At 36.2% G+C, this 22,552-nt stretch overlaps 1 protein-coding gene across 5 annotated transcripts in view; it reads right to left on the bottom strand.

Moving 5' to 3' along the window:
- LRBA (LPS responsive beige-like anchor protein) overlaps positions 1-22,552 on the bottom strand; it is a 373,617-nt gene that overhangs the window by 318,476 nt on the left and 32,589 nt on the right. For all 5 annotated transcript variants that reach the window (XM_064416678.1, XM_064416675.1, XM_064416676.1 and 2 more), the window contains exons 3-16: positions 14,279-14,510; positions 14,051-14,151; positions 11,759-11,854; positions 9,679-9,800; positions 9,447-9,573; positions 8,551-8,670; positions 8,096-8,242; positions 7,052-7,249; positions 6,350-6,483; positions 5,002-5,110; positions 4,741-4,893; positions 3,988-4,156; positions 2,453-2,532; positions 1,075-1,137 (exon numbers count right to left, since the gene is read on the bottom strand). In XM_064416678.1, coding sequence (XP_064272748.1) covers positions 1,075-1,137; positions 2,453-2,532; positions 3,988-4,156; positions 4,741-4,893; positions 5,002-5,110; positions 6,350-6,483; positions 7,052-7,249; positions 8,096-8,242; positions 8,551-8,670; positions 9,447-9,573; positions 9,679-9,800; positions 11,759-11,854; positions 14,051-14,151; positions 14,279-14,510 — 1,851 coding nt within the window. The remainder of the gene's footprint in view (positions 1-1,074; positions 1,138-2,452; positions 2,533-3,987; positions 4,157-4,740; positions 4,894-5,001; positions 5,111-6,349; positions 6,484-7,051; positions 7,250-8,095; positions 8,243-8,550; positions 8,671-9,446; positions 9,574-9,678; positions 9,801-11,758; positions 11,855-14,050; positions 14,152-14,278; positions 14,511-22,552) is intronic.

Below are 22,552 nucleotides of genomic sequence, written 5' to 3'. Positions count from 1 at the left end.
ATACTCTAACCCTTAATTAGAAAATCAGTTTTACATCCTCCTGAACAACTCTGTTCATCTGATATTAACAGCTGACATTACAGATGCTATCATTATTTAGCCATATGAGAAGACTAAATTTAATTTTTTTGTTGATCCTTTTCTGAATTCACAGTCAGATTGTGGGATTCAGCATTCATGGATCTTTGACACATGAGTATGCAAACTGTCAAGATATTTAAAACATTACATTCTCATGTGAAGCCTATATAAAGCTTCTGCTATTTTAGTTCACTCTTATATGGTACCAAGGATCTTATTATTTACTTCTCCACATAAAGTAGAATTGCTTGACTATGGTAATACCAAGTAGTAGTAACCAGCACAGAGAATAAAATGAAAATATAAGTGTAAGCAAAATTCTTTAAAAATAAAAAATCTATACTGCTTGAAATGAAGTTCAATTAATTCCTTATTTTACCCATTTCAAGCACCCTTACAGAGATGAGATCAGTTAGATTTATGTCCCCATTTCCCTTGTCTTTGATGTTGCATCTGGCATAAAGTGCCTTTTCCTGGTGCTAAAATATGAAGATGCAGATGTATCAGTGGTAACCAACATTTTCTCCCAATTAAGTTTATATGCTTCTCTTAGACGCCATTAACATACGTCTTTATTTTTTAATGCATGTTTTCAATTTTATTGCTTTATTTAAGAAGCAAAATAAAAAAAAGAGAGGAAAAATAAAACAAAAAATATTACTTAGGCAGCCTAAAACAAGGTATTGACTTTTTTTAAAGTCAGTCTCACCATCTGTTTTTCTGCTTGGTAAATTGGTTTGTAGAACATAAGAAACCATTTTGACTTACTGGCTTAATGAACTTCAATCTAACATGGAACATAGTGCTTAAATCACTGCAAGAATATTGGCGTATCAGCACACTACTCTAAAGAATTGGACAATGTTTGCTACTTCCTCTGCAGAGCCATCTTGTGGCATAAAGGAGGTTATATTTGAAATTATTCAAACATTTGGCCACAAACAGCACTAGTATGCTACTCCTCATAAACACACCCTCCAAATTAAAAATTACCTCATGTATGGTAAGCAGGTAATTGAGGATGGCCTGCAATTCATCTTCTTTTATTCCGTAGTCCTTTAAAAACAAACAGGTTTTAAGTATCAGCTTTCAAGTATAGAATGCTATTTCCAAAAAAACAGCATTGTTACAAGAAATGTTTATATCACAAAGCAAGTACCACACAACAAATTTGCTTCCACTTGATCCTGTAATAGCTTCATAGCTGCAAGGTAGCTTCTTCCCTGTCCCCAAAAGCACCCACTGAATGCCATAAGAGTGTTTTAAAGCAATTTCTACACAGGCATAAAAACAATATAAATAGCAATATTGTATATGAAATTGTTAGAGTAATACATGTTAATTGATACAGTCAATTTGAACTGAGAGCTTCCTGTTAACAGAAGAATAAAGGACTCAAAAGCAGATCTGGAAGTTTAATTATGAGCCTCTTAGCTATAGCCATATCTACGTTTGCTTCTTATTTTCCACTAGAGAATGCCATCTTCAGTTGCTATCAACTTTGAAGAAGTCTCAATCATTTATGGCACCTATGCCAGCAATATACCTTGAGGTATTTTTTGTGAAAATAAAATAAAAAACAACAGTTTCTTCTTAGAACAGGATGAGAAAAGCAGGCTTCTTCATTTCAGGGGCTTTTATTTTTTAAACCAAGTCTTTCATTTCCCAGAAAGATTTTGCACCACTATGTACAAACACAAAACTTGCCAAAGGATCAAACCCAATCTTTTTCAACAGATGTTCTATTTTTTGTTGTGCTGGTTTTGGTTGAGGTAGAGTTTACTTACAGGAGACAGCACACAGCTATGGTTTGGATTTATGATGGAAACAGCGTTGATAACACAGAGATTTTTGTTATTGCTGAGCAGGGCTTACACAGAAAGACCAAAAACTTATGATAGGAAAAGGTCCTGAAGAGCCTATAAGCAACAGAGCTGCTGAATTCCAATATTCCTCTAAAGCCCAAGAAACAGTTGTGAAACTTACTGATAGAGTCTTTCTTATCCTCCTCTGTCCCACTGACCCACAGCACATAGTATCAAATGTTTCTATTTAGTCTCTAGGCACGTATGACACAGCTGATACCATTCATTAAAAAAAACCAAAATTAAATACTTATTTCCCCACCAGTAAACATTTCAAAGCTAATAACAGCTCCACTTCTAATACAAACAGCTTAAAAGGGGGATAAAATGAAAAATATGCATCCTTTAGCACTGCTGTCCATGGCAAGAGCCACAACAAAAAGAAGCACCTTACATGGCTTTTTCTGTTCATTTACTATCACAAAATTCAACATGTTTAAAGCATGTTAGGCATTTTTTTGTGAAAGGAAACTCAAATATCCTACCATAATTTACAGCTATCATACCTTCATGACTAGCTGTTTAATGAACATCAACAAAAATGCTCGCAGGGACAAAATCTCCTTCTGAGTAGGCCGTGGACCATCTACAAAATAAAGTAGATATATAAAATAAAAAATAACAGTCGTTAACAGTTAACAGCACAGACAGCATTTTCACAAAATGAAAAATAAAAGGCATTTTCTGGGTGAAGAAGGCACAATTCTAAGTCTTCCCACCCTTTGTTTCAGACCACAAAACACTACTGTGGTTTATCACTTTTTATTAGCAAAATGTCTGATTAGTGAGGTTGCACTAAGGCTTCATCTAAATTCTGATTATTTTAATGTTTCCTTGTAGTGCTACAATCCAACTTCATACAAGGAATAAGACTGATACAAGAGCTTTAGGTCAGAATTTCCAGATTGCAAATTTTTGCAGTTTACAGGTTTTTCTTCAGTTCTGCCATAGCTCAAAGCAAGAGCTACATGCCATTATTATATACTGGCTAAATACACAAAAATTGATCTTACAATGCCATGTATGAAGAGTACCTTGAAAGACATGACTTAAATTTTTAAATCAAAGTCAAAAAGGACTGGCTTCTGCCATCTCTGTGTAAAGCAGACTTTCAAAGAAACATTTTAAATACTCAAACACTCAGTAGCTCCCAGGAGAGGCAAGGTTAAAAAAACAGGTGCAACCAAGTGTCAAAGTCAAGCAAAAGCTTTGGTACAGAAAGCAAATGAAATGCTGCAAACACATTTTGGGGGATAGTTTTTACATTTGCCTGTAGGGTCACAGTTCTCATGATCTTAGTCATCACAGAAAAGCAAACCATCTAGAGAATGAAAGTGATCATATGAGTCTAGTTTTATGAAGAGCATAGGCCCACAGGCATATTTTGGTTTAAGAACAGCTATTTTCAGAATAAACCAGCCTAGTCAAAATAAGCCATTAAACTGCATTACTAAGACTATCCTACTCATCCACTTGCCTCAGGCTCAATAAATGAGTTATGAAAATAAGTAAATCCACAAGAGCCTAAAAATAAAGGAGAAAACGCATGCTTTGCTTCTTAAAGGATGAAAAATACTACAAAACAATCCTCACAGCCCTCTAACAGGCAAGGCTGGTAATTTCAAGAAGTTGGTGGCAGGAAGTCAGACTCATCTAGGGAGCAGTCACCCCTAGTAAATCTAGCTCTCTCCCATCACCTGCTTCTCTCTCTGAAATTCCAAAAATTACAAAGACTATATTCCCAAGCACAGCTCTACTGTTCCAACATCCTACCATTTCTCTGACCATCTCTGTCCAGTATCAGTTTACATAGGTGTCTGATGACAGAGCATATGACTTCTAAAGAAAGTTTCCTATGGATTGTGAAAAAATATCTTTCAAGGACAAAAGCACACCACTCACACTGTTACAGGGAACCCATCCCATTGAAATGTAATTATTTCTGAAGAACTGACGGCTCCATTCTAAACATTGCTTATAAAACCTTTTTAAAAACAAACAGATTGTGAGAATAAAAATCAATATATATCTATGTACATACCTATGCCCTTAGGAGTTATCCCACTGCGATCCTGAGGGTTCACCACCCAGTAATAATACTTGAGGGTGTGCATGACCAAAAGAACCGTCCCAACCCGCCGGATCGCTCCATAAATGTTAACAGTGGCAATGAACTCGGTAGACAGGTAAGTGTACAGGGTCAGCTGAACCTACACCCCCAGTCAGGAAAACAAAAATCATCACACCTGAATTACAGCATGTCAGACAACTGAATTCTTACATTTCATCTATCAAAATGTCCTAAATAGATTTTCTCAGCATGGCTTAGTCTTAAAACCTCTGAAAACTGATGAAAAATTTAATTATATTTCTGAAACTATGCAGTGCTGATAGGAAGGTTTCAGCTGCAAAGATTTGATCAAAATTTTTCTCTGTCAGAGAACAGGAATTCACCAAAACAAAAACACTCACTTTCAATTTATATCAAGACTTAAAATCTGACAACCAAGATCATTTCCTCTTCAAAAATTGCTGAGTTTTTCCCAACTAAACCATTCAAAGTTCCTTCCCAGTCTGGGTCAAAAGTCACAACTCTGTTCTGCAGAACACTGCAAGTTTCCCAAATCCCAGAAAACCCTGAGAGTCTGCAAAACTTGACCACTATATGCAACAAAGCAGAGGCTGAAGACAGTTCCTGGATGAACTCGTAATTCTTTGAAGTCAAGGCTTAGTATCAACACTACCAAATCAATACACAGTAAGATACCTTATTGATAAGAATAAGCAATTTTACCTGTGCTGGGATATGAATCCATATTGCAGGATTCAGGAGAACATGATCACACAGCTGCTTCAGCAGGGGTACCCCATTGTGTAAATTGCTCAGGTATTTTGAGAAGGCAAGGCAAAGGTCCAGCACAGCTCTGGTAACATGAGCTTTGGAAGACTGCAAAAGAAGATTTGCTTAAGGAGAGCACTGCAACAGTCTAGGAAAAACATTTAACTCAAAAAAAATTCAACATTAATGTAAAACATCAAGGAAGATTTACTTTACCTTTTCTAGGCTGTGTCCTATCACAAGGAAGCCTTTACAGGAAAGCATCTGTTCTTGCATAGCAATAGAGTTCTTCAACAACTCCATGATGAATGCCAGTAATGTAGAACTGGAAAACATGTTTTAGTAAATAGAAATGTGTTAAAGGGTTACAGCAAGACAAAGTATTTCCAAATTAACACTCCCACCACACAACCCTGAGATACATGTTATGTAAATATTCTGTTATGTAAATCAGAACTTTTAAAACAAAAAGCAAGACTAAATATTGAATGCTTGCTTCAAAAACTTCTTTATTTTATTAATGCTTTTCTAACTTGAAATTCTGGATTCTGAGATAACCATATAAAAGGAAAATCCTTCTGAATTTTTGCAAAAAGCACAACAGTTAAGTTTGTACTACTCTCTGCTTCATGTTTCAACTACAAACTTCTGCAACATCAGTTATGATTGCCATTCTACTTCTTAAGCTATCAGATGAGCAAATATTTTTGTAGACACAGCTTTGCTGCTGTGCTGCTGCCAGAGGTAATATTCCTTTCAAGGCACTACTGCCTGTGGATTAAGACTTTAACCAGTTGAAAACCCCTGTATTGTTGGGTCAATTTGCAACTGCATCAAATCCCTGACTTATGGCATAGATGCCCAAGTCTGAGCCAGCTCAGGAAATACCCAGACACAAACAGATGGGCTGAAGGAATATTGTGATCATCCCTTCTAAGAAACAATATGGATACAGATAATCTTTAAACAGTCATGAAACTACAAATGCAATGAATCAGAGCAAATTACACCGGAACTCTAAAAATCAATCCCTTTGCTTTTACTGCTGCTCTGTAACTTAGGAGCTCTAGAGCTTCACCAGCCTCTGTGTCTGGATGTTCAGAAGTTGGATGGAGTTGAAACAGAGCTCAAACCAGAGGAAAAGCCTAGCAGCAACACTAAGTAACAGTATCTTCCAAAAATCTGAAGGTTGAAACAAAACGAAGAAAAATTCCAAGGCATGGCTTCATGTCACTGAAAAATTCAGCCTTCCCAGAGTTTCTCTTGAAGCCTCCCCCAGTGAATTCTCTCCATGAAAAGAATAAGCTCAAGAGAACTACCCATAATTCTGCTACACAGAAAAAAAAATTGTCAGCTATAAAATTTGTGTACATTTTGATTCTCTGTGACCTTTCACAGAACACATAGTGCAAACAAGTACAGCACTTTGAGGTCCTGCCTGTAACCTTTTTGTTGTTAGACATAATTCATTGCTGCACAAGACAATGCCACTTGATAAAACAATAGGTAATTTCATTTACTTCAAAGAAACAAAGCCCAGGACACTGCAAGTACATGCACTCACCAAACAGTTGTGTCAATGTGGTCTGAGGAATATTGCCTATAGTCCAACTGTGCAAAGAGAGGGAAAAGCACCTGCACTCCTCCAATGGAGTGCAGGGCACTTTGGATGGAGTGTGTCAAGACCGCTTTCACATCCTGACAGAGAAGAAACAAGAAATATTGAAACCTCCTTCAGACACTGATAAAAAGTTTGTTAAAGTAACCTTTAATTTCTTCAATATAAAAGCTGTATTATTACCAAAGAAAAAGCAACAGCAAAAACAAACTGGCTGCCAGAGTCACAATAAATGCTCAGTACGCCTGACCTACTGCTTTAGATAGAGATACTTGTAGACACAGATCTACAGTGCAGATCCTCAGGTGAATATACAGGAGGTAGCATTCAAAGCACAGGGAAGAAAAGGATTTTATATCAACAGGGCAAAGGATGGGAGATAGGGAACATCTGTAGGGGAGTGAACAAGTCAGAAGTGAGGAAGAAGGATTTTTTTTCAAAGCCAACCCAGCCTTTGTATTTACTAACAGAATATTTTTTTTGTTAGGATTCTTTTGCATGCTCTTTAGTTCAAGAAACAGGGGCAGGTCCAACCCAAAAAAACCCAACCTATGCGCAATTCCATATCAAAATCCCTATAAAACTGGATTTTAGGTTTTCAAACAGAAATCATTTGTACCCTCCAAGTCTATGAAAATGTTGATTTACCTGCAGCATGAGGGCATGTGGTGAATGAACAAAAATAGAAGGGTTATCCTTAGGGGACGACTCAAGACACAGCTGTGCATCTGTAGCCCTTGGATTGTACATAAAAGCAATAGCACTGGAGAGTTTGCCATCATATAGCAACAATTTGTGATGTTCATCGAGGAAGAGATCACTTTCTGCCTTGAACTTGAACGTTCCCTAGATTGGGAAGCAGGATTGAGGAAGGAAAGGAGAAAAAAATCAGATTAAGCACACTGAAGATACAGATCAGAACTATTGCAAAAAATGATTAAAATATTACTTCTTTAATCAAGCAGTATTTCATAAGGAAAGGTTCTCATAAGAACCAAATACTCATAAGACTCAAAGTCAAATTTACAGCATTAAAATGGCAGAATTCTTTTGGCCCCTGAAGACTGTCATTGCCAGGATGGTGGGTAATGTAAAAGAACCACATTAGCCTGGAAACAGCAGGACTGTCAGCAATGTTCACTCAGAAGGAACTAATAATTGAGGAGCAGATAGAAAAGGAACCATCTTTTTTAGCGCGTGTTTGTACAGCTGCTGGGGAACAACAGCCTTCAATTAGTGCCCCTCAGGCTATGACAAAACAAATAATAAATCACTGCAACAAAACTAATCCTCAGCACTCACTTCACACATTAAAAAACCCCACTAGCACAAGCAACTATAAAGCCACGTTTCTAAAACAAATACATCATAACTGATCTAAAGTTTTCAGCCTCAGTGAAAAAGTGAACCCAGTCAGAGATAACAGTTGTGTTCTGCCTCTCCAAACCACCAACATGGAAATTCTGAGAAGCAAACAGGAACGCCTTTCTTTTTGTTTTATAAGAAGTCATGAAACTGAAATAATGCTTACTTGTAGCTTCTAAGGCCATACATAGGCTTACAGAAGAAACATAGAAGAGTTTAATAAAAATATTACAATGTAAAATCTTTTTGTTTTGGACACAGAAGTGTCACAACATTCTTAACACCTACCATAAAGAATTAAACTTAAGAAAGTCAGTTCTAAGATACCTTATATCCCAGGCCAAGCTGATAAATGGCAAAGATCTGAGCAGCATTGAGAGCCTCACTAAAAAGGTAAACAGATGTCATCTGCCCACAAAACACTCGATTGGCATCTGCTGTTTCTGAGGAGCCCAGGAAACATTTGTCAAATGTCTGAAAACAGAAAACAGAACCCAGTAACAGGGTTTAATCCATGCTACACAAGCAAATCATGCAAAAAATATGCATTTCATAGGGAATATTTTTACATAAACAAGTACTTAAGGGCCTCAGCAGAAACAAGTATTATGTTCTGAGATGCATAAAACCACAATTTATTCCTCTACCAAAAAGTTACCACTTTTATTTCAACATTTTTTAAAAATGCATAAAATGAGGGAGGTTTATTAATAAAATGGCAAAGAATATCTCTGTAATGCATCAAGATGATCAGCTGTAGACAGTGTGCAGGGATTACTCACATCACTGGTGTTGACAAACCACGTTATTTCCCCATAAGATGCCAGTTCCCCGTTCACATAACACCGGAGTTCGCTGTTCTTCCAGCGGTTATAGATGTGCACTATAGTCACCATGTACCACTAAACAATAAAAAAAACCAATTGATATAACTCTGTAAACACTTTGGAGTAGCTTAAGCATTCAAGTGGGGCTTGGAAGAACAAATTCAACTCTTTATGTGAATTAAGACTGAAAGATGTATTTTAAGTAGAAAAGATTAATAATTCACCGGTGAGACTTCTTGCATTGCTATGTCAAAGAATAATATGCCATTCTTTCCACACAGGAGCTTAAAAGGTATTTATGGCATATAACTCCAAAAATCTTTATGACAATGCTGAACCAAATTTACACTGAAAGTACTCTGTAAATAAGTTCTAAACTGAGCTACTCTTAGCAGGATGGACTACTACAAATGCCATTCCACAGAGCAAGGATGGCTCCAGACTAAAGCCTCTCAAAGGCTCTGCATGTCAAATTATCACAAACAGAATCCATATTTACAGCAAGGGATTACTGATAAGGAATTCCTGAGAAGGCCTGTTCTCCCACGAGATGTTTACATCAATTCCAGAAACATTAGTCAGATATCTAAGTTAAAAAGGGAACATCCAACATTACATAACACTACCTAATAGGCAAGTCAGTCTTGAACATCAGGAATAAAATCAACTCATGTTTTAGTTGTAAAATTAAAAAGAAATAAGAATTAAGAATACATTATTTGTTTTGCTCATTCCTGTGTAACTATTTTTCTACAGAAAGATAAGATTAATCAACAGCTATAATACAGATTCCAAGGCTACAATTTTAGACTCGTGAAACATGTTTGAATGATTTTATTATTTTCACTCACCTTTTGTGGCTTGAAATCAAATTTTACACAGTGCTGGAAACCTTTTCCCTTGGATTTTATGGACGTTACAATCAAGCAGCCTCCAACAAAGTGAGCAGAATAACCAAGTCCTTTGTTTGTTCGAAAACTGACAAATCAGAACAAAATCAGCACATACACAGATGGATGCAGAAATCATTGAACACTTAATAGAAACTGAACTTTAGCAATATCAGCTTTACATAATACTCACCAATATAAATAAGGCTTATCTTTATCCACATTAATATTATTTACAGGATCCATTCTTAGCCAAGTGTGGAAAGTAAATCCATTCTGGTATGGCCACTTGGCTATAGGAGGTAAGGCAATAGCCTGAAGAAAGAAAGAAGTTATCCATGCAGAAAGATCAACACAACAGTAAAATTGTGCAGCTTAAGATACACTCTACAAATACATGCTGATAAACAGAGCACACTGCAAATGTATACAGTTCCTCTATACTGAAGAAAAAAAATCTGGCCTAACTTCTGTTCTCTTTGTACTTGATTGTTACAATATTTTATTAACCTAAATAGTTAAAAACAGACCTGTATACCTCAAAAAAGATTATTAATAGTAACCTATGCTTCAAAATTTAAACACTTTAGTGAAAGCCTTATGGAATAACAACTTCTCAAAATGCAAATTCAGATTGGTTTGGTTTTATGGTAACCTGACAAAATAATCAGTTCAATTTTCACAGTGTTGGTATTCAGGAAAATAACTGATCATACAGGGAAAGCTGGCCACATTTCACTTAATAAATTATTTTCTCTCCTGAAATTCATATTTAAGTAGGCTTCCAGTGAGTATAACACAGAATTTCTAACTTCCTCAAATGAAACAGAATGCAATCTCCACCAGACAAAATCTTCATATCAAACACTGTGTTTTCAGTTCGAAGCCCTTGAGTTACAAACCATGTGGCAGAATCCTTTGTTTCAAACAGCTGGGGTTTATTTTTTGGAGTTTTTCAGTGGGTTGGGCTTTTTAGCATTACTATTAACTTTCTGTTGGTGTGCAGCCCAGATTTGCAATACACACTGCAATTAAGATTGCCATAACCTCTGATCAAAGATGACACCCAGATGATCAATATCAATGAATAAAAAAACATCAAAGAATCAAGTGTCTCCAGACTTGTTATTATGTTCCCATGCTCCATTCAGCTACTCGTGTCCACACAAAATGCTATAAATCCTTCTGCATATCAGCTAACTAACCAGTCTCCATATCTTTGCATTCAACTCTTGGGAATTGATAACATTATCACTTGACTTAACTCACAATGGATCACAGAGTAATTACAGTAAATACTTAATTTCTTAAACTTCTTAATTTAAATATATATAAAAATACCTACAAAAAGATTACTGAACCACCCCAATATCATAAAATATGGTTCAAGCAATCAACATAATTAACAGAAGTTAAAGCAGAAGTTAAATAGAAAACCATCAATAACCAAAATGAACACAAACATGTCTGTCTATTGCCAACTTCTGTTGCATATGACAAAACTGCAGGAGCAGTTTTCTAGTAGTCGGCATTTTTCAGTCTCCAAGGTTTTCATGCAAAAAAATAATTCATTATGTCATCAAGTTGGTGAAATTCAATCTCAAGCCACCAAGGCAGAAAGCTAATGGGTTTATGTGAAGAAAACTGGAAAGAGTCATCTGATAAATCTTATTCAAATCTTATTCTGAATTAAGCATGAAATTTTTAACATAATTTTTCATTCTACAATTGTAGAAGCAAAAGTGTTGACATACTTGAATTCCATCAGAAGATTCTGCACAGGGTTTTCCAACTGTCTATTTAGTTTCAAATTCTATTTCAAGTGAACACCACAGAACTTAGAAATGAGTCACAGGAACAATTACAAAAAGTCTGATTGCTGCTAAATTTAATCTTTTTCAGTATTATTCAGCCTATAAATATCTAGGATCAATGCTTTCTCAAAGATTTCTCATAAGCATCTACAGTGAAAAGCCGGTATATTCTCCTTGCAACATGATTTAACTGAACCAGTCTGAAAAGTAACCAACAAAACACAAAAAAGCAGCCTAATTTGTATCCATTATTTATGTAATAGTAGTTGTCCTTCTGTAGTGACATCTATTATAAACACAATTCATTCAGGCACTAGTGTAGGTGTTAGGCAGAGAAAAAAATTTGGTTAAAACTCTACGACAATGACAGATGAGATAAAGAACACTGCAAATGAAAATAACCAAGGGCCTTAATAGAACAGTGAGCAAACAAACAAGAAATGTAAAATATCTACATACTGCAGCACTTTTTCCTGGGAAGTTGAAGAAGGCATCAGGTCCATACTTCTGAGGCATGTGTTTTAACACAGACAGTAATTTCCCAGCATGCGGTGGCTGACAAAGAGAATTATTACATTTGTAACTAAGTAAAACGAACCTCCAAGAAAGAAAAAACTATACACACAAAAAGCAAATTCCAACACATTTTAAAACTTTGCGTATGGTTGAATAACACCCTACTAAGACACTCAGCACTCTCAATGAAACAACATTAACAGTCATGAATACCTTCACACAATATACAGTAGATGCACTGAATTAAATTTAATTAGGTAACTTCACAAAGGACTTGAAGGCCAGAGCCACCCACAATCACCCAACATCAACTAAACTGACCCTAAATGTTGATGCCTGCCACTGTGTGTTCATTCCCATCAGCTCTCTGTATGACTTTGCTGTAAGCTAAAGAAAATGAACTGGTCCAGCTGAAAACTAACTTAGGGAAAACAAATGCAAACCAATGTTTAATTACAGCTGCTCGGGGAAGTGGCTGTGTGAAACCTCTGCCAGCACAAGGGAGACAGGGAATAGCTAGCAAAAGGGAGAGGGAAGATCAGCAGAAGGATTATTTTCATCAGGACAACAGTCATACATTAGATTAAACTGATTTGGTTTATACTTTCACATAAGTCCATGGAGACAGATTCAATGCTCCAAAGGCATTTTGGAGCACCTAATCTGAGTGCTCAGTGTGAATACTTAACACTTCTCCACCACCCATATCCCATTGATTTTATTATAATTGTCTGCAACTATAAACTCCAAATCAAGTGCATGAGCTCACAACAACAGAACAGCAAATACCGATCATAGTGACAGGAAAATTTTGTGTGTTTTCTTTCACCACACCACAACTTTCTGGCAGATCTATTTTTAAACTACAATTTTATAATCCTGATATTTTCCTGAAAGCACTCTTTTTCACCCTGCTGTTAACAGTTACCCTCTGAAAACTATGCATGATGTTGGAGCATTGCATGATCCATCACAAGTACTTCAAATGTACCAAAGTGGGAGTCAGCTAAGCAGTGCTTCAAGAATCTGAGTTAAAACTGAGGAGGAAATGTTGAAAGCAGCTTAGATGTCTGCACTGCTATAGAATTCAACCAGGTAAATTGTGTTACAGCAAAATACTTGGTATCTTTTCAGTTCTGCTGATTTTAAGATTTATGGAGCTGTACAACTCCTTGGCAATCCAACTGTGGCATTTTTCTCTTGCTTTCCTCTGTATGTGGTCTTTAATAAGGAAAGGAAATTAAATGCAAATAGCAGGGAGACAGGAAATGAAAAAGTTAATGTTACAGAGACAACTTTATTTCACCTACAGTTAAATATACTCTCTATGTTCAATTATTAAGTTTAAACCACCTATAAAGTTTAGAGTATTTTTCTTTAAGGAGGTTAAGATCTGCAGAGTTATTTATTTCAAAGGTCCTTTTAAAGTCTGCAGTATTATGTGTGCATACTTGCTTTTATATGGTATACTATTTTTTTAATTATTTGAAGCCAACAGAGCTACCTCTCCCCTACACTAGCCAGAGTATTTAGAAATAACAGGAGCTGAATTTAAATTCAAAGCAGGTAAAATGACTGTTAAAATAGTTCCCAAGTCCAGTGAAACAACAACAGTGTGTTGAACAAAACTTTATCAGGTGGCCTCTACAACATAAGCATTTTTACTTTAGGGAAGGTGGCTTCTCAGCTGTAAAAGGGTCCCTTTCTATTACACACAGGAACAAGAGAAAAATTATACGATTTTTCATTGGGACTTATTTCCTTCAGTTCAATTTCTGCCAAAGTTTTCACTTCCCTAACAGCATAATTTTTTTTAATCTTCAGGTGATGTACAGCAGTGTGAAAATGAGAGCAAACAGATCTCTGTAGGCATTTTTTATTTCTCTCTTCTAGTTTAAAAAAAAAACCCTATCTTTTTCCTTTAATTTCACATAGCTGGAATCAAAAACATAAAATTATGTGCATAAAAACGCTTAAGAGTCACAGTTGTTCAAAAAGACCAATATAGTCTACAGGTTCAGGAAGAAATTTAACTTCATCACTATTCTACTCTCTGTATTTTAATTGCTTTCAGGTAAAAAGATTCTTTACACAATACAAGAAAGCTCTCTATATTTTTTGGTACATTCAAAATTTGTTTATCATGAAGTTTTTTGGAACAGTCTTAACTTGTGATAATTAGGAAAAACAAAAGCAACACCACAAAAATTGTTTCAGTTTTGTGTTTTCTTTTACCCATCTCCCTTTTTCTCCTTGCAGCTTGCTGAAGAATAACTTCAGCTCCCGAACTGTCAGGTTATAGCTGGCCAACACACCGAGCATGTCCACTAAGAGATCTGAAAAGCAGAAAGAACAGCGACGTAAGCGCTTAATAAAATGCAGAGTCAAATTTTTATCATCAAATTAATAACTGTGTCCATGAGAAGTAGCACAGTTTGAGTCCCACTCTGGGGGAGGCTGTACCTGCAATCATGTTGTCAGCTCTGTCGATCCTCCTGAGCACTTGTTCCACGAGCCCCACTTCCGTGCAGGCCTGCAGATTCCGTATGCTTTTCTTCAGGATTGCTGTGAACATGCTCCAAACCTCAGCCTGGCAGGTGATGTCACACTTATCCAGTAAGTCAACCATGCAGGTGATGCCCTCTCCTTCTTGGATGATAAAGTTCATTTCCAAGTCAAACTGGCCCCCAACAAGCTTTCAGAGAAAAATATAAAATAAAAAAAAAAAGCTTAAGGCAACTGTATCAAAGTATTACTCTATGCCTAAAGTTATTTATTCTGTGAGAAGAAATCTAACAAAGGGGGAAAAACATAATAATGAGGCCAATATCAATGTACCATCTTATTTTTCTTCTGTTTCAAGTACTGTTGAGTTACAAAGGTGCTCTTAAGGTGTCAACTATTATCAGAGAATTGCTGCAGAGAAACATTTGGGTAGTTTACAACAGAGATGTCCCAAGTTGAGGTGAAAAGTGAAGACACCAAGTGAGTGTTCTAAAACAGGTGAGCCCAACAAAGCAGGCAAGATATCTTAAACGACCTGGAGTGACCCTAAAAGCTTTCCTTCACATTTGCTTAACAAATCTCCATTAAGAGGGCAATTCTAGCCAAAAGGAGCTGATGCACATCAGAAATATTGCCACTTATAAACACTTATGAGACATTCCAGAGACTAAAGCTGGTTAAGAATTAACTGCCAGGTTCATTAGCAGTCCCAGGTACTCAAAGGAAGCAAAGGCTTGCTGTATTTGCAGGCATGTGGAAGAGCAGCACCTTTCCAAGCCTTTGGCCGTGATTTGGCTACGACACTTAAATCCTGTAATATTTCAGGTCTCCTTGAGGGAAGTTTTGTTTGAACATACACTGAGTAACAGGTCACATGTGCCTGTGCAGAGGAGGTGGAGAGGGGAAGGAAATAACCTGCTCCACTCTCACTTGCATACTTATACTAAGTTAACTCATTTATACCATCCTTCCATCCACTCTTTAAAGTTCTCTTGAACTTTAGAGCAGTATTAACCTTAAATATGTGCCATGCTTACCAAAATAACCATTATATACCAGCATACAAACAAGAATTCAGGTATCATTGACTCAAATTATCAAAATGGACTCATGACCAAAAATATTTCAGCTCATTCTCACTTCTGCAAGTTTGTGTTATTATTTCTGTCCTACGTGGAGGTGTTCTTTGATAGGCTTTGGCCATTACCAGCTTCAGTACTGTCACCAGCTGAAGACACACCATGTCAAAACTGCCCAAAAATCCTAACTTGCTTCCATATTAGCTCCAACAGCTTCTCTCAGCTAGTCAGGATCCAAAGAACAACTTACAGAACAGAATATACACTCTTCATTAACCACTGAAATTACCATACATTTTCCTCAAGTGTCTAAACCTTGCCACTTTGAAGAAGCAATCTTTGGACTTCTGGGAATAAATCAGTAATGCCAAACACCACAGGAAGCAGAGAAAGTTACTGCTCTTTTGACAGAATAGACAATGTCACATGGCAACGATTTCTAAACAGTAATTTACACTTTTCCATTTTCTCCTCTCTGGGTCATGAAAAATAATTATGCAATTTACTATCAGATGCTTCCATAATATCTCAGAAAACAGCAAGAACTGAATGGGGTGACTTGAGTTATATTCCCAGCTTCTCTATATCAACTCATGCTGTCAACTGAAACAAATCCATCAAATCATTACCATCCTCCAAGCCTTAGTTTTCCCCTTCCGAAAGATGGAACAGAGGCCTAACTCAAGAAAGCTCTGTAGGGTATCCTAGGCAGAACGAATTGACACAGAATTATCACAAAACACATGTAAAGAAAAATATACACCCTCCCTTAAAGAAAACTCTCAACAGAGCATTTGAAAATGTAAAATACAAAATCAGAGTTAAACCTTATTTCACTGAATTTGTCTTCTACAAAACTGAAGCATTCCTCAAGAATACTCTTCTTAAAATCAAGGTAAGAAACAAACAAAATATTGTATTCTGTGTAGAGACAGAACAGCTGAAGATTAAATTCTGGCCACAAACCACCTGCTAATTCTTAACAAGAAATTCAACTCTTTATGCATTTGGTTTTAACTATCAGCCAACCATCACTTATCACACGAAAACCACATACAGCTACTGGAGGTGACCTTACCTTCACCCTATAGTCTACACCACCAATCTTTCATTTTTGGCTACATACACCATTATCAGAACCCACCCATCCAGGAAGCTGTCAAATTAGGTTTCCAATCTCATCTGCAAACATAAGCATTTCAGGAAGGACATTCTAGGAATAATATGCTATGGTAAAAAATAATTACCATTTTAGCACTTCCTGTGAGGGAAGTGAGGACAAAAAAAATTGCCAGGGAAAGCAGAACACCCAAGGCAGGGTGCAGCTGATGTACAATATGTATGCACATCCATTAGATACACACAGGCACACACACCCCCACACTATGTCATATTAACCCTTTCTAATGGTGATTTGAAACTGATCAACCTTCAAAACACAAATTTGTTTCCAATGACAGGGATCATAATCCAGGTCCATGCATTGGCTAGTTATTATCTGAGCTGCAGTAATGGCTGTGCACAGCAAAATGTAATCTTCCCAAATGTCACAGTAAGTTATGAATATCTGAGCAGCTTAATGCACCTTACTAGCCATGAAGTGTGAGAATGTAATCTTATTACCTTTTTTATGGTTGTATTTTTTTGAATAATGTAGCCTTTGAACTGATGTATAGTCTTTCCTTGCACTTTAGCATGATTTGGTCTCCTGTGTCGCACAGTACATTTTTCAAAATTCTCCAATTCAACGTATTTTAAGTCCTATGCTGAGCTGCATAAACAATCTTTATAGCAACCCACAGGGTGGCATAACGTTTTCTTTCTTCAGCATGTAGAATTAAGTACAAGCTTACAGGAATAGTTTTAAAGGGCAGCATTCAAATACATCCTCACAAATTTTGAATTTTGCCACATTCAAAAATATATATTTACTAAACCAATAGCCCAAGATTCTCAGTAAAATAGTTCTACATTTAGCTGATTGAGAACAGGGAGAATACAGCAATTTTTGAATACACATGCAGAAAGTGTATTTTTTCCCCCCTTAGGCAATTAAACTAATGAGAAGCCAACACAGTAGCACTAATTTTTAGTATAAAACAGCACTACGACACTTCTAAATAAAACCAAAAAGACAATTTATACACACTTAACCTTTCTTTGCAATGAAGTGATGTGAGATATGAAAGAAATGCCTCACTGTTTGGGTGAGCATCTACCAAACTACTGCATACAGAAAATATCTCAGAATAAACAGTCAAGCTCCACTTTCCTGAAAGGACATGACCTGGATTATTAATCTAATTTAAATTATTTCTCCCATTAACAGATATAAAATATTTAGAAAGCTTGCAAGACAACCCAAGAAAAATTATTTCAATGACCTATAACACAAAAAGAAGAAACCAAGTCCAAAATCAGCATTTCTCCCGGAAAAGACAAATTTGCTATACTTGGGAGAACTACGGGGCTGGATCTTCACATGTTTTTCTCCAACCCCCAAAAAAAGTCTTCACTTCTATAAAGTTCCCTCATCCTTCTGGTTGTTAGACAAGCCACAGATGAAGGAAGTTTGTTCCTTTGTTCCTCAAAGTCAAGATGAAGGACTGTTAACTAAACTATGACCTCCCCCTTTTCCTCAAGATGATTATTTTGTAATATGAGAATTGTTTCTTTAGCATGTCCAAAACAAGGAGTATGAACACTTATCTCATGAAGAAAAAAAAAATGCACTCAAACAGGCTGGCTCAATCTCAGTGAAAAATTTTTAAGTTTATGCTTAATAAGAACCTGCAAAGCTGGACATTTATAATATTCTTTGCCTATGTTTATTCCTTTCTTCCACCAAAGAAATAAACCACCTCTCTGACTCCATTTTCCCCTTTCCCATACTCAGAAACATATTTCACATATTCGGAGATTCATTGAATTTAGCTGACTGAAAATTATTGGTCATCAAAAATAAATGCCAAAGATATGGGAAGCATAAGAATTAAAATCTCTCCAGGGTAAGAATCTCATAGGATCATGTATGATTCCAAGTTGGTTAAATTCCAAGGGCACACAGCAAATAGGAAAAGTCAGCACCATGATACACATGCATGATGTGATAAAAAGATGGTTGTGATTCAGAAAGGCTTCTACAGAACAGAAGACAAAAAACATTGCAAAAGATAAAAACTCAGACATACTAATTTCTATGCATTCTTTTCCACCACTAACACAACACCTGGAGGTGAGAACATTAAAATCTGAGTCCTAAGAAGATTTGGCAGGAAAGGCAAATACTTTGGATAGTTTGGATAAGTACATCAAATAGTGACATTAGCATTAATTGTCAAGTCAGTGAAAGAGGGCTTAGGTCCAGAGAGGTTAATAAGGAGGGCAAGAAAGGGGCAGAAGAAACCTGGATGTCCACTTTTTTCTTCATTATATTGCTAGTGTATCGACCATAATGCACTACAAAACTAGAGAAAACACAAAGAACTGTGGAAAGACCCATTCAAGAAAAGTGAGGTCACACCTTCCAGCAAGACACAGATGATTTAAGGTCATTTGCTACCTTGGCTCAAAGTTTAAAGTAAGTGAGAACATGAACGTGCAGTGACCAGTGACTTTCACAGAAGGAAAGATTCTGTTCCAACCACTTCAGCAAGCAGAAGACTCCTCTTGAATCTTGTTCCAATTTCAGACTTGGTTTCTCCCATTGGAAATAGGTTTCTCCCATTTTCAAACAAAGCCAGAAATTACCCAAAAAACCCCAAACAAACAAACAACAAAACAAAAGAACAAACAGGTAATTTTTGCAGAAAATCACAAACTTGTCCTGCTGATACCTCAGGCTGAAGTCACCAATCTCCACCATCCAGTACCATCCTACAGTTACACCACAAAAAAAAAATAGAATACTAATAGAACTAATCTACCTTCTAAAGAAAAAAGGATGGTAAGAAAGGAAGGGAAAAAAATCTCCTTAATTAGCTGCTTTCTCTCTTATTGCCAAGTTTATAACAAAGCCTACAACTTCATTTACCTGGCGAATGAGAAGTCCATTTTAAACCAGGCATACCAAAAGTGGCATTGCACAACAGCATTGCACCCACTTTAAACTTGATGCTTCTATTGGACTCTGTTCAACACTGCTCTTAACTATAATCAAAGCTGGATCATTCAGGAAAAAAAATATTCCCATTGCTTCCCTTCAAAGGGATGTAATATAAATGTTTTGCATTAAAATAATTTTTTTTTCAAGTCTGTCTGTTATTTGGAAAACTGCCTAAATGTAAATTCAACAGACATCCACAAGGTGTTAAGAGTCTATTGCTGCCACCTAATGTTGTATTTGAAACCATTAGCCCAGAATCACACATTTTTAAGACAGTGTCTCAGCACTGTATCATTCTCTTCCTCCTCCACACACTTCTATCAGCAGCTTTTATCAGCATGCTTCATCACAATGAAGAAAAAAAGCCATATCTCAAGGAAGTAAAACAGAGTAAAACTTCCAAATAGCAGAAGAGCTTACATTTAAGCACTGGCTTCTATAAAACCAGAGTTTCATCAACTTCGCAGAAGCTAACTACAGAGGACATACAATTTACCCAGGAAATCACTGGCAAATATCTCCTACCCAGTTCATCTGAGACATAAACCAAGTAATTAAAACTTTTCTTTAAAAATGCACTTAGCTATGCATACATGAAAATTACTCTCTCAGTGAAAATAACAAATGCAAAAAAGCAAAATTCTTGATCATGTAGGTACAGTACAGCTGAAGCATCCTTTTGGTGTATGAATTTTTCCTTCCCAAGAGAATGGGGGGGGGGGGGGGGGTTAAACAATTTTAAAATTCAACTATGCTGTAATCAATGATTCTTTACTTACCCTAGCTAATAATCCAGTATTTTCACTCTACTCACAAGCATTTTTATGCCAAATAAGTTCACTAACATGATTCGTTCAGTTTGTAGTGTGCAGCTGAAGGCCCAGAAAACAGAGCAATGCAAGGAAGAATTACAACATTTTTAAACATGGGGGCTGGGAAACAGGTGTATGAACTTCAAATTTTATACTTTTTGTGTTTAATCCACTTTAGAAAGAGCCATTAAATATCTTTTAAGTACATACCAAAATCTGAAAATCAGTATCTTATAAATGGCACTGACCAAACTGTGGATAATACCCAGCAAGTCTGCAGCCACTGGAAAAGTTCAGATGGGGAAACAGAAGACAGGATAAAACTGATTCACTACCAGATTTTATCTGACACACAACACTGGGCATGAAGGCCTTTTGCCCCTGAGGAGGCTGCACCACAGAGCTTTATTTCAAATCCCTGGGAAGAAGGAACTACCAAGATGAATTTTTGCAAATCAAACAATTTCAAGACTAAATTTCAACATTCTCCAAACAGTGGCTAAAGGTGTATTTACATGGCAGTTTCCCTTGTTTGACCTGTATTATGTATTTCAATAGATATTACCATAGAAAATATCTAAATCCAGCTGAAATTCCCACCTTTCCAGTACCTGTATTAACAGCATTAAATTCTGCTTTTAATTAACTTTTTTCAGCGTACCTTAACCTATGATCCTGTTTAAGACATACAGGAAAGATATAACTCTGAGAGATCGTTTAATAACATGCAAATTTGTAGCTCCATACAGGAAATGAAATATCCTAAATCTTTACATCACATCAGATTCATATGTGCATTGAAAGCAAATAAATCATTTAAACCATGATACAGAGAACCTTTTTAAATTTGCATTTATCTACAGTAAATACTGCCATGTTCTTTAATAGCTTGCTAGTGCAATCTTAGCAAACTAATGATTTATGGTTTTGACATTTTAAAAATCAGAAATCTGTCATTTTATGACACCCAGTAGAAAGTCTGCTGGAGTTGGAGTTACATTACTCTGAATTTAAACTCAGATACATGAAGCATACACAGCAAAGCACTGTACCAAGTATCCATTTCATTATGCCAGCACTTCCCTCCCTAGCTACATGTCTAAAAGTTATCTAATGTTTTTACTTGAAATAATAATAGATTTTATTTTTTTTTAATTTTCATCAAGGAAGATACTTTTTTGTCAGTTCTGGAAATATCACCCATCAGCAAACAAACCCTGATACACTGAGAACATCATGCTTCAGTGACCAAGCTGCACAGGTCTGCATCATGTCCTACCTTAATCCCTCCCCTCAAGGAAGGCGCCCAAAAGATAACATTTCTAATACCACATTAATCACCAACAAGTCCAGAGTGGGGAACAAACCCTACAGTCAGAACAGCTTTACAGGGAATCATACCTTGCTCGCACCCACTTCCATCGGTCAGGACATTTATGCTGTAAGCAATTTTTTTTCTGCCCAGAGGTTAAATCAGACAAAAAAACAACACTGCCCACCACTGACACCATGCCTGAGCAAACATAGCTGCAGTTCACATGCTTAGCATTTTCTAAGATACTCAGTCTTCATCATCTAAAAAAACTAACAGCCCACTGCTTTTTTGTTACTTAAATGTAAAATATTACCCAATATATATTTTCTTTCAACCAAGCTGGTGTGCAAAGCCAGCCACTATATTTCAACAAGAAAACATTTTAGGATGCTTCATTTAAGCATTTCTTTTACTTATGATTTTATGAAATATTATATTTATTTCCATTTGGCAAGAGAAATCATTGGTGTAGTAAACCCCTTCCAATTATAAAGAAATACAAACAATTATAAAATTTTTCTTGTGTATGCCACTTACACCAAACAGAAATGCTACTAAATATATACAGATATATATCCATGATGAGTAAATAATGTACCAAACACACTATATTTGAGCTTCTGAAAATTGCAGCTTCCTAAGCTAAGAAAACTAGAAAGAATGTAAATAATTCTCAGTCTCCTAGTGCATACAAAAAGAGGTATCCGCCCCCAAGCCAGGACATTCCTCTGGAACATGGAAGGAAAACACTTTTTGAATCATTACTAAAAAAATTAAAATTAGAAAGTTTTTATTTTCCCTTTAAGCCTTTTTAATTACTATTTTCATAATTGTTATAATATGACATACTAATATAGCAGCATGGATATAATTTATAAATAATAGTATATATTTATTGGGGGTGAATGATCACCTTTTTTT

Source organism: Passer domesticus, chromosome 4 (genome assembly GCF_036417665.1).
Source record: "Passer domesticus isolate bPasDom1 chromosome 4, bPasDom1.hap1, whole genome shotgun sequence".
In the NCBI taxonomy this organism is placed as follows: domain Eukaryota; kingdom Metazoa; phylum Chordata; class Aves; order Passeriformes; family Passeridae; genus Passer; species Passer domesticus.
The sequence above is the reverse complement of the archived record's forward strand: the minus strand, read 5'-3'. Positions and strand labels throughout refer to the sequence as shown.